General features: G+C 37.6%; 2 protein-coding genes across 11 annotated transcripts in view; one reads left to right on the top strand and one right to left on the bottom strand.

The window, feature by feature from the left end:
* LOC146707859 (uncharacterized) overlaps positions 1 to 2,485 on the top strand; it is an 86,542-nt gene extending 84,057 nt beyond the window's left edge. The window contains exon 48 of the mRNA XM_085459438.1: positions 464 to 2,485. Within this exon, the coding sequence (XP_085315564.1) occupies positions 464 to 671 (208 nt within the window). The 3' untranslated portion in view covers positions 672 to 2,485. The remainder of the gene's footprint in view (positions 1 to 463) is intronic.
* A 1,887-nt stretch (positions 2,486 to 4,372) lies between these two features.
* camk2d2 (calcium/calmodulin-dependent protein kinase (CaM kinase) II delta 2) overlaps positions 4,373 to 12,548 on the bottom strand; it is a 45,871-nt gene continuing 37,695 nt past the window's right edge. For 8 of the 10 annotated variants that reach the window (XM_085459427.1, XM_085459431.1, XM_085459433.1 and 5 more), the window contains 3 exons: positions 10,218 to 10,312; positions 8,183 to 8,408; positions 4,373 to 5,973 (listed from right to left, as the gene is read on the bottom strand). In XM_085459427.1, coding sequence (XP_085315553.1) covers positions 5,970 to 5,973; positions 8,183 to 8,408; positions 10,218 to 10,312 — 325 coding nt within the window. In that variant the 3' untranslated portion in view covers positions 4,373 to 5,969. Of the gene's footprint in view, positions 5,974 to 8,172; positions 8,409 to 10,217; positions 10,313 to 12,548 lie in introns of all 10 variants that reach the window. The other 2 variants (XM_085459429.1, XM_085459432.1) reach the window with 1 other exon arrangement.

The raw sequence follows: 12,548 nt of genomic DNA, 5'->3' as shown, positions 1-12,548 counted from the left end.
TACAAAATCTTGAGTAATCAGGCTTCATCATACCGTCATCAGACAGTTTTATATTATCCCAACAGAGCACTTCTGCTTTCAGACGGCAGGTTTATTTGTGGTTTCTAGAGTTTCTAAAAAAGCTTTCACATTTCGTCCCCCATGTGGGTGATATAGAGTCACTTGATTATTGGGGTTTTCTCCAGAATACTATAGGGTCTTTACTTTACAGTATCAAGTGTCCTGAGGTGATCGTTGTTGGGATTTGGCACTTTATAAGTAAACCTGAATTCAATTCAACTGTGTAAATCCAAAAATGTAATGTTGGATTTACACGGTCTAATCTGTGTGGGGTTTTTTTTTCTCCTATAACATATCTGTAACTATAGCTCTTCCTTTACTTTATTTTCCACAGGTGAATTTTTTCAAAGATATTTATCTTTCTTTATCTATTTCCCCTCCCTGCCTCTTGCTACCTGTCCAGGGCCCATCTGCGTAAAGGTTGCACTCTCACACGAACAGTGGTTGAGGGAGCTGGGCAGCGCAAACAGGTCATTCAAGAGAAAGTGGACCACCCCAGAAAAGGATCAAAAACCCGTGATCTCCAACAGCATCTCCACCAGCTCTTTCACCGCTACTACTACGAAGAAGAAAAGAACAATGATGAGGAGGAAGGAAGAGTAAATGATTGAGTAACACTCTGCCCAACTCCCTCGTTGTGCCCATGCTAAAATCCCTGCTAGTCCTATGCATTAGTCACATGCAATCCTAGTGTGCACAAACACACCTCAAAGCTACCACAGTCTTCCCCTTTAGGACCTGGAAGATGATCTTTAGTTCTTGATTTGGAGTTTTTTCCCTGTGTGGTTTCAAAGTACTTCTGAGTTTCTTTATTTTATTTTTTTTATCTTTTTGCCTTTTGTGACCAAAGAAAGCCTTTTGTTGATCTCCTGATTGTTTTACTTTCTGATTTAAGTTGTCTGATAGGTTTGTCTTATCCTGTGGTAGAGCAACAGAACACTCAAAGAAAACAGAGCGACACTATCCCCATCAAATAACTCACAAACCTCCGAAGTACATTTTACTTAAAAACACTGGTACTGCTCTTGGAGTAGGTGCTTGGACTGAAAGACGATATTTCACATTGCACTGCCTCTCACAACTTTCACAGATAATCCTTTATGAAAAAAAACAACTTCTCACTCACTGTACTAGCCTCTGCTTTTTTGATTCAGATGGTCAAGATATCACAAACAGAAAATCAGACTGTACTGACACTGAATTTAACTGCTGCTGTTGTGTTTCGTGTTGACTATGTGTACTCTGTCTTTGGGAATTATATATTCTATTTAATCTCAACATTACTGACATCTGTAGCCTAGGAATGAATAATCACTCATGTGAACTTAACAGGCATGACTAATCAACATCTGTCAGTTTGATCCTAGCTTTGACTGCTTTGTCGTTGTGTGGATTGCCCTTCTGCTTTTCTTTACCTTGTGTGTGTGTGTGTGTGTGTGTGTGTGTGTGTGTGTGTGTGTGTGTGTGTGTGTGTGTGTGTCTGTCTTTCATTCTTTATTATTATGTTTCAACTAATCATTGTTGACCTCCACTTTTAAAGTATGGATGTGATGAGTGCAGGTGTAACTGTACTTGCTTTAGGTTTGATTTTGTCTGTGCATTTGATGAGTTAAATACCACACTGAACGCTGGTCAAAAGTTTCTGTAGGTGATTTTAACTTGTTTGCTGACGTTTGTTTGTTTTTTCATTTTCGTGTAGAGAAGTTATTTAATTTAATAATTCAGCCCCTCAGGATTTGGCACTGGGAAATGAAATAATCCCAGTTTTCTAATATTACATTTGCGGTAAGATGATGACACTCAGTGTTTTATTTATGTAAAGATTTGTTAGTTTATCTTTTGAATCCGATTGTTGAAGTAGATAAAGGCGGTTTTGTGTTATGTGTGTGAGTGAATGATTCGGCGTATGTAGTTAAAGGATGTGTAGCAGTTTCTGTCAGCAAAGAAAAGAAATGTTTATTTTACACAATTAGCATTTGCACTCCTGAATTTCAGAAGAGGAAACCTCCATGCTTTCTGTGCACTGCAATACAAGGTACAGAATATATCAGCCACAGGGATATACTCATTGTGGAGGGATTGCTGTAACAAAGCAGGTTGAGAGCTTAAATATATGATTATCCACAGCTCGGAGCATCGCTACTGTTTGTATTTACAACATGCAATGTATTTACTCTCACTCTCACTGTTTATTTTGTGATTTAGAGAAAAAAATGCAAATTAGTGGAGATTCACTGTGACAGATATGCTTTTAATTTGAAGACTCAGCATCCCTTCTCTGTGATGATGACCCGTTATATACATATACAATGCATATATAAATAAATATCTATAAAGGCATGTATTACTGTATCAAAAGTCAAGAATGCAGAAAAGAAAATGGCTGCAGTGTATCTATAGCTGAGAATAAAAATCTACAAATGTGCAGTGTTGTATCTGATTACATCTTTTAACTGTAAAATGGGCCATTTTGACATGCCAAAATAGTAGCTTGGGTGTATTGTTGATGGTTGTGTCTCAGGGGAGGTCTTGCATAACCAAGTTCAGAGCTTACTGGAACTGAGAATTATTAATTCCATCTGTGCTTTTCTAGAAACTACTTTACTCTGCTTCTTTATTTGCAAGAGGGCGCCTTGTCTGCATATTTGACCATGAATATCATGCTGGATTTTCTTCCTGACTTAACTCCAAAAGGATTTATGTCTCAGAACTGAACTGGGGAGCTTTTGTTTGTTGGGAAAATGTCTAATACACTACACTTTTTCTACTGTGACAAAGGAAAAATTTTCTTAAAAATTGTCTTTTTTAATTCCTGCTACATCCAGTCCCATCAGTTTTATAATAAAGATATGTTAGGCACATGTACTTAGTAGAGTTTGTACTGCCTCCTGCTGGGCATCAGGGGTAACCCAGAAGAAACAGATTTCCATTTAAACTCAAGATAAATGGGTTGCATGAATTTTACCTCACACTACACATTTTCAAAGACACAGTTCCAGTCTTTAAAAAGTATTACAAATGATCCATAAATCTGCACCCATGTGTACTAAGAGTCAAATCAGCTACTTGGGAAGAAATGGTTTATAAACAGGACAGCTTTCATCACAGTGGGTTAAGAAATTGATTTGCCTAATTGACACATGTTCAGGTCTGTGTGAAATGCACTCTTCTGGAGATGTGATCTAAAGATCCTTTCCTTGGTTTAGCACCCTGCAGTTGTCCTTGTGCAATAGCCCGACAAAGCTAGTGAATTCAAGAACTTGTTGATGGTAAGAGGGTTGAAAGGTTAACAAATCTTCATCCAAGGAGGTCATTTAAGGTTGAACTGCTTATTTAATACACTTTACCTCCATACTACCAAGGTAAGTAGAATCCAACTTTATTGATCATAAACACATGTTTCACCTGGTAGCTTAAATATTTAAATGCTTTCTCACACATTTTCAGTCCAGTCCTCACACCTGACCATTTTCAGGGGAATATTTTTTTAATCAATCATTCATGCACAAAAAGGCATCTAACTACAAGGATCAACCAGTGTTGTATCTACACAAAACAGGCAAATTAGCAAAGAACATATTTTTAACTGCATCTTTAGACAGTTTGTTACTAGCAAAAGCACATAATTCTTTTCCATTTCTTTAGTTGAATACAAAAAATAGCCAAAGATAACACTTTGAGGAGTAAATGGTAATTTTGCAACAACAAGGTGATTCCCAAAGCGCCATCAACTCAACACTTGGCATATTTCGACATCGTGTACAATGTATCCTTAAAAAATTTGAGGAATCAGGACAAAAGAAGACGTCATAACAGTGATTGTCTACAGTCATACTATAAAACACAGCTGAGGCTCTGTCATGGTTTGGGGCTGTATTTTAGTCAGTGTTGTTGGAGATCTTGTCAAAATTGATGGAATTGTGAACAATCATATTTTGGTCCACCATGCAATACCATCTGGAAAGCATCTGATTAATAACAGCATCATTTTCAGCCGGAAAATCATCCCAAACACACTGCTAATGCAGTAAAAGCATACCTGCGTAGAAAAAAGATACGTATGCACACTATCAGTCATGGATTGGCCTCCCCAGAGCCCAGGTTGTACATGTTGTATTTCAGAGTATGTTTAAACATGAAAATGTAATATAAGTCTTTAAATATCCAAATAATCAGGCACAACAATATAGCCTGGTCTGGGCTTAGCATTTCTGAAGCACAGCAATCTAATCACACAGTGACCAAACCACAGGACACAAATGCATGAAAAATCAATACCAAAATAACACAAAATAAAATTAAAACACATCAATTATCACATATTTTAGCTGATTTATTTATTTCTTAAACATGTTAAGCCATCCATTGCCATGCTGGCAACAGTTACACACCAGATAAGGAGTGGTGCATTGCATTGACATCATACGTTTTGTCGAAAGAAATGTTTATCATATTTTCCCTTTTAAAAAAGAAGAGACAAATCAGTCGAAAAGAGCAAACAGTAGGGATGACAAAGACACTGCCATTGTCCTGCAGTGGTAAGACCACTGGCTAGCAGAAGCACTGATCGCCAAGGAAGACATCCCAACATTTATTACAGTCCATTGCACTTTCTCTCCTTCAATTTTCTGATACCATCCTCTTGCCTTGGTGCAACTTTTTCATTACAGTGCTTCCAGACCTATTAGTCCGACCACCAGTTTGTATCACTTGACTTGACAGAAGGCAAACCTTCTAGTGCTTTTGTGCCATCTTCATCATCTGCACCACCTCTATGCAATTGGCAAAATAACACACTGATATGACAAGAATAAAATGACAAAAGAAACCCTACATACAGTTATACAATACAAGTACAAACGTTATGAAAAATGAGCTTGTTTTCGTCTTATTTTTTGTACAAAATGTAAGTGGTGCTTCGGCAACCCGGAGTTTATTCTCCTCCTCTTAGATATGAGATTCCGATATTTGGATGGTAACAATAACAATGTTATTGTTTTTACAACAGTTCCATGATGCTGGAGGACATTAGAAACATTTGGACAGGACTGATGCACAACATTAACAAATACAAACAAACAAGTCAGTGACTGACAAATCAAACAGAAGATATAATAGTTTCATATGATCTTAGCACGATAACACCCCCCTCCCCCCACCATGCACTACACAATAGTCTTGGATTTTCATATATTACATATATGCTACATTCTCTTATTTCTTATTTCACTTATATAAAGGCAAACATATCTCAACGCAAGTGTAAGCTGCTCTGCTTTTCTTTACATTTAAATTAGTACTATAGATTGAAATCTGACAATTTAAACAGTATGACTTAGCTCATAGCAAACATAAATGTAGCTCATAAACTGGATTTTACGTAAACTCTTAAGTCCTCTGATAGCAAGAATAGCAATTTCAGTATTTGTTTTTGTTGTGTTTTGTGTTTTTAAACCAACAATCACAATGTATATACATCACCAGAACTAAAGCAAGCTCAATTTTTAACATTCTGATCTTCCAAATGTTTTTGAATTGCACACACATAAATACACATAAAAATACATAACTATTTTTTGGGGAGAGGTTACAGTTGTAGATCTTTAAACATCTCTATTTTATATTTAAAATGCATACCAAAACATCTTAAAAAAACAAACAAAAAAGATTTTTTTCTCAATATGCTTGTTTCATAATGTCCAAATACGGTGTGCAGCCACCCAGTGGTGGTTTCGAATGATGTCCATTAATAAAATGCCATAACAGTAAAATGTAGTAATACTTGTTTCCTGTGGTATGTCATATCCTTATGGAGGGGTCAAAGAGCAGTCATGAACTCCACTAGATTTGCTGATGAGGGTTCTTTTTTCTTTTTCTTTTTTTTTATGTGACCACATGTTGATGTTCCATTAACTGAAAAGACAGAGAGCAACCATGTGAATCTTTGCTGACAAGACAGCATAAAAAGGCTCTTTTGAGAAAACATATTAAGCCATGTAATGGCATGAAATAAAAAGCACACATCAGTGAAAGTGAAAAGTACTGGCATGGTACTGGCATGCAAACAGCTCTGCGATACTGTTTACTGGTAATATCCCAGAAATGCCAACAAGACACTTGCACAGGTGTGTTCAAATATAATGCCAATATTTATACTTAACCTTTGCAAAGCAAACAGTTTATACACGATATTATGATCATGCCATGCCAAGTGAACATTTCCCAGGCTCTCAATTCAAAACAAATCAGCAGGAGTTCTTTCACTTTTAAAGAAAGTCTGCACGGAATGCTTAAGGTGATATTTTATGTTATACAACTACAGTTTCAGCGCATTAAACAGCCCCGATCAAAAGTTTAAGAACACTTGAAAATGGCAAAAAATCATATTTTGCATGGTTGGATCTTAACAAGGTTCCAAGTAGAGCTTCAACATGCAACAAGAAGAAATGGTAGTGAGACAAAACGTTTTTTTGAGCATGCAATTAATTAAAAACAACGGTTAAACTGAAACAGGCTTTATGGATTTATGGATTTATAAACTATTCTAATCTTCCCAGATAGAAAGAAAGAAAAAAATCATCAAAAATCATTCAGAAACTTTTTAGCTACCGGTGCTCGTAGCACTGGTTTACATAATCTAGCTACAATACCGTCCAAACATATAGAGCCACCATGCATTTATAATATTTTGCTTCCATGGAGCCAGATTTTCTTTCTTTCCAAATTGGTCTTTAGCAATAATTCTCCTGGCTTTCTGAAGTTTTTTCAGTTGTTTTCTTTGCACAGTTATTCGACCTGGCCACTTTCAGAAGATGATTTGTTGTTGTTGTTGCTGTGGTTTATTTTGATTTGTGTTTACTTATTAGGCCACACAAATGAGACTATGAATTGTTCATTCATAAAAAGGTACCTTGCTGACAGAATTAACTAACCAGTGTTTGTCTACATATAACAGAGAAATGAACAAAGAACTAACTTTTGTATCTTTAGGCACTTTGTTACTGAGAGCCTTGTGGAAAAACAGTTCCTGAAGACCACTTAAAGATATTAGAAGAAAGCTAGCTAAGACAGTTCAGATTGTGTTGGAGAATAAAGGTGGTCACACCAAATATTGGCTTTGAAGCTTTGATAAAGTGATAGAGTAGGAAGCCCAGGACATAGAGGGGGGTTGTGGTTAAATTAATATTACATCATACCGTAATACAGAAATTCCCTGCTTTCTCAATAGTGAAGTGATAGCTGGTACTTATTTTTTATCTTAGTAGGAGTAAGGAAACTTCGGGGAAATTCAAGAGCGACAATGCCAAGCCTGGTATAATTATTTTTGCTCTAACAATAAAAGGATGTCGCTGAATCACAAAAGAACGCACACTTCATCGAACAGCTCATCCTGGTTACCTCCCTTTTTTCACCAAGCAGAAGCAAGAATGTTTCTCTAGAGGTAAGCATTTAACATCTAGAAATATAAAGAATGCTTCCTGCTTAAAGTACTACGACAGCTTCGTTTTCATATTCTACTTAATAATTCCATTCTCGCCGTTTCTGTTGTAATACTATATATGCAATAGTGCATATGTAAAACAGTCTTCAAGGTTTTCTGACTGCCCCTTTTCTGTTTCTTTGTCTCATCCACTACATTGGACAACGGCAAGTTTTATACCAATGTACTACAGCTTGATCAAAACATGAATTGAAGTTGAATATGTTGAGCTCGAATTCCACACAATGGTAGTATGTATATGAAACCTCATACCTTAATTTTTAAAAGAGTAGAAGAATATAGGTGCAGATAAACAGAATCATTTTTCTAAGCATAATTCCACGATCGTTGTTGGTTATATTCTGTAATATCATTTCCTACAACTTCATCTGAATAATGTTTGATAATTAAAAAATAAATTCAATGTCAAACAGATGTTTAAGTGTTTAAACAGATAATTATAATTACTGACTGAAATAAGCTATGCGGCTGGTTAAGCACAGAGAGTGTGCCCTCTATTGATTAGGTGCAACAGCCAACAGTGATCATACCCCGGAGCCCACAGCTGCATTACATTAGTCAGGTGGTACATCTATTTTCCTAAAACACATTTTCAGCTTTGCAGTTCTTACTGTCTCTTACTGGGGGATGCTGGGCGAGCCAGAGCGATGAAAGTGAATGTTCTGCCACTTTCCATCACGGCGGTGCCAAACTCGGGTCTCCTCAGACTGCATGGTGCGAGGCATGCCACTGCCATCCATGTATTGGGTCAGCCGAATATAGGCAATGCATGCTGCATTTTCCCCAATAAGGTGCACATGTGGGTTCAATAGGATGGTGTGAACTGGCTTATTCCCTTTGGACAATGCTGCAAATGAAACAGAGAAAGATGCCACACAATATGTGAATGTTATGGGTAGTATTTCCCCACTTTCCACACAGAGTTGGCTAAGAATTGCTCCTTTTTATGTTAATATTATACAGCAGATACAGTTGCATCAAAAACAAAATGCTGATTCTTCTTTGGAGTATTAACTGATATGAAATCAGAGCAAGTGAAGTCTCCATATGTTGATGCTGGATAGTGGACAAGCATGGGGTTGCCAAGTGATTGAGGTTTCTGGGGCATATCTGGTTTATCTGAACTATTTTTACCCAGACTGAGGACATTCTGCCATTTATAGCAGTCATTATTCATGAGTGATTTTTTTTTTTTTGCTCCAAGGTTAGTCAATGCCCTTGTAGTTTAGCAGCAAATATGAACAAACTGAACTAAATATTGATATAGGACAAACAATCCAGTCCAACTCCAGTAATGTTCCTATAATATTGTCTTTCAACAATCCGAATAACTCCTTGGTTGTGAACTGGACTTTGTTATTTTAGGTATCTTAATCATATTATCCCTTTTTTGTGCATTATGTCCTCCAAATAAAAGTTTCCATAGCTCTGTGCACACATTTATCATTTTGACAAGCTTAAGTCAACTATTTACAAATTTATGAACTGGTGTTGACATGCATAGATGTACTTGATAGTGTGAATGTTGAAAAGAAGATTAATATGTCATACATTTGTTTTCCTCAAGGTCTTTTTTTATTTGGCTTGTTTCTGTTTTATCAGCTCCCTAAAGAGGGATTTCTATTGACAGCTCAGATTAGTAGTTGCAGTTATTTAGAATAGAAATATCCTTTATTGTCCCTCATTGGTGAAATTTAGCTGTTCCAGCAGCAAAGTAACCACCAGATGGAGAATGCAGATTCAAAAAAATTAGTTAGCAGTCTTAATGTTCGACTTTGTATTAAAACAAACTACAAAATGAAATTTTTTGTTCCTCCAGTGTAGTATATTGATTGTGTTTGGTCTCTTCAACCATATGTTTTCATCAGAACATTTAATGTAAACATGCAAGTTCTCCCCTGCTGAAAAATCAACAGTTCTCCAGACTGTGACTGAGATAAACGACTTGTGCATTAGTTCATTCATCTTGTCATACCAATGTAAGCAAACATATTTATACTAACTCTCTGTGTTTAACCTCCTAAGACCCGAACTCTTTCATGGTATGCATTTTTAATTTCTCTTTGCTATTTGGGCTGATTGGGACCTGATGAATGTAAAAACAAAGAATTACCAGATTTTTTTTACCTGACTTTTGTTTCTGAGAAAAATGAGATCAACATATGAGGACATTCGTTTTAAATTTTGATAGAACAGTGGCAGTAGAATGGCCTCGTACGTGGATATCAGGCCCTGGTAGAGCAAAATTTTGTATTTTGGTCTAGACAACCCAAAATGTGATGTCCACATATGTGGACACCAGGTCCTAGGAGGTTAAAGACTCCAGTACTGTTACTTAAACATAATCCTTAATTACTCCTAGTATCAAATGCTGATTCGAGGTCAGCCAGCTGTTTCTAACTCTTACACTAAAAGCTGGTAGATTTTAGTTGCAGATATCTTTTGCATAAGCAAAAGTTCTCTTCAAATTCTCTTTTTAATTCTGCAAATTCTCTTTCTAATTCCATTTTAATTTGTCAAATGTTACCCAGGTTGTTAGTAGTTTATCGATTTTCTTTTGAAATGCAGAAATTGCAGGCAATTCTCCATATGAGTCCTCAAGATACTGCTAGAGCAGCTTTTTTTCTAAAGTTAGAATTAATCGTCTTGAACCTACCATTTTCAAAATAAAAGCGATGGAAGTCATGTCCTTCCACGAGGTTGCCCAGGGCCTCAGGCTCAAAGGAAGTCAAACCAGGATCACAAATTTTCCTGTTCCACCAGAAACATAATGTAGCATCAGCAAAGAAGACAAGCAAATAAGTCTATGAAATTATATATATATATATATATATATATATATATATATATATATATATTTATTTATTTATTAGGGGTGCAACGATACTCGTATCGATATTGAACCGTTCAATACAGTGCTTTCGGTTCAGTACACATATGTATCGAACAATACAAAATAAAATTTTAATTTATTTTATCAACTTTCCTTCTGACGATGCTGTCTGTGTTGAGCGCTCAGTGGATCAGCGCTCGACAGTGCAGCCTAGGCGGAGTAGTCAAACGCAGATTCACTGAGTGCAGGGCAAGCTAGCAGACAGAAGTTAAGCTCTCCTTGCAACATGGCAAATTGAACCTCCCCCACCCTCATTCAGATCTGGCGTTTGGAACTATTTTGGTTTTCATGTGACGTATGACCCTGAAGGTAAGCGCGTCATGGACTAAAGTAAAACAGTATGTTGGATGTGCCAGGCAATGCTCAATTACATGGGTGGGAGCTAGTGTGTTAGCACAGTTAGCTCGTTAACGTGTTGGCCGTCCAGCCCCATGCAAGGGCGATCCGTGGTAGCTCGTTAACGGAGATTTGCCGTGTTGTGGCGTTAACGTCATTTCAACGAGATTTACGCTGACAGCACTAGTGGGAACACAACAAATATGACTGCACATTTACGCCGACATCATCCTAGTGCAAAGACAAGTGGAAGCAGACAAAAACAACAAGCACGCATGCTACAAACTTTACCCGAGTCATTTAGACAGCCGTTAGCACATGATTCTCCTTATGGGGACCTGATATGTTTAATATGCTGCTGAGAATATAGCCCAGAAGAAGCGTATAGTATAGCTTTTATTTTGGAAAGAGACATTTCTCTGTAATAAACTCTCTTTTCCAAAGATGAGTGATTCCTCAATCAGATACAGGGCTCGCAAAATCGAATGCCCGACGTCCTGGGGCTAGCGATTTTTCCAGTCGGGCTACCAAAATCTATCTCTGCCCTGTCCGTCGGCCTATCGTAGGAAGGAAAAATATATGTCAATGCTTTTGCATTCTTTCGGAAATGTAGCTGGGTAATTATGTCATTGGCATCAGTGAGCCACTGTCAATATGTGACATATTGAAATCGCGTTTGAATTTGCGCTTGTTTTTTGCTTTCACTTTGCAATCGCGCAAACTGTGTATAGAGAGCGACAGCACTGATTGGTGAGTGATGACAATTTGCGCACCAATTTCTCTGACATGTCTTATCAATCGTTAGCTTACTATGCAAACATGACAAGTGAAATCTCCCGCAGCAAGCTTAAACATGTGAGAGGTTGATCGCGCAGAGAATCGCTGAGCGTTATGTTAGTGCGTGTGTAAAAGGAGCAGGATATATATTGTAGTGGGTCAGGGCTGTTCGGGGTTCTGTTTGTACAGTTATGTTTTGTTTATGTTGCCATAGTGACGGGTGACGCCCTCTCGCTGCGACAGTGTGTCCTTCCGGGGTCAGAGGGCGCCCTGTGTGTTGTTGTTGTTGCTGTGCTGTTGCCGCGCTGAGCAGTTAGCTAGCGGCAGTGTTCTTCTGCAGATGTCAATAAACGGCTGTGCTCCCTGGCTAGCTCACGGGAAGCAAGACCAAACGATACCTCCGTCTCCTCCTTGTCTGAGCTCGCCACAATATTTTAGTTCTGCTGAGCCAAATAAGACAGGTCAGGGTGAAGAAGTGAGAGCCAAAGAAAAGCTTACCACAAAACGGAAAAGTTATGACAAATCAGACTATAAGGCAAAAAGAAAGTGCAGCTTTATGGTTTCATGGACAAAATAATTTCTGTGGCTGCAATATGACGAGCTATATAACCAGGGCTGCACATAAGTGGTCCGCAGGTGTGCATTCGCTGTCAAAATAAAAAACAGGCACAAGATAAGAAGTTGCAAAGCGTGTTTGCATACATCCGATTTTCAGGAGGAGGACAGACATTTGTTTAGAACTATTTTAAAGATGTCGAAGAAGCTCCTTTAAGCAATTACTTTGGTGTTCCTCCACCTCCAAAGAAATGTCAGAAGGAGTCCGAACCACAAAAGAAGCGCGTATTCTCGGAAAAGTAGTTGCAGGAGGTGAGCTGGCTTCAAACAAATGATGAACGCACAGAGATGTGGTGCGGAATGTGCCGTGAAAATTTAATAAATGACAAATTAAAAAGGCATGAACATTTTTTTTGTATCGAAAAA

Source organism: Copadichromis virginalis, linkage group LG6 (genome assembly GCF_057382275.1).
Source record: "Copadichromis virginalis isolate Kocher_CV1m ecotype Utaka linkage group LG6, C_Virginalis_male_GT1.1, whole genome shotgun sequence".
NCBI lineage: Eukaryota > Metazoa > Chordata > Actinopteri > Cichliformes > Cichlidae > Copadichromis > Copadichromis virginalis.
Note: the sequence above shows the minus strand (reverse complement) of the source record. Positions and strands in the feature narration are given on the sequence as shown.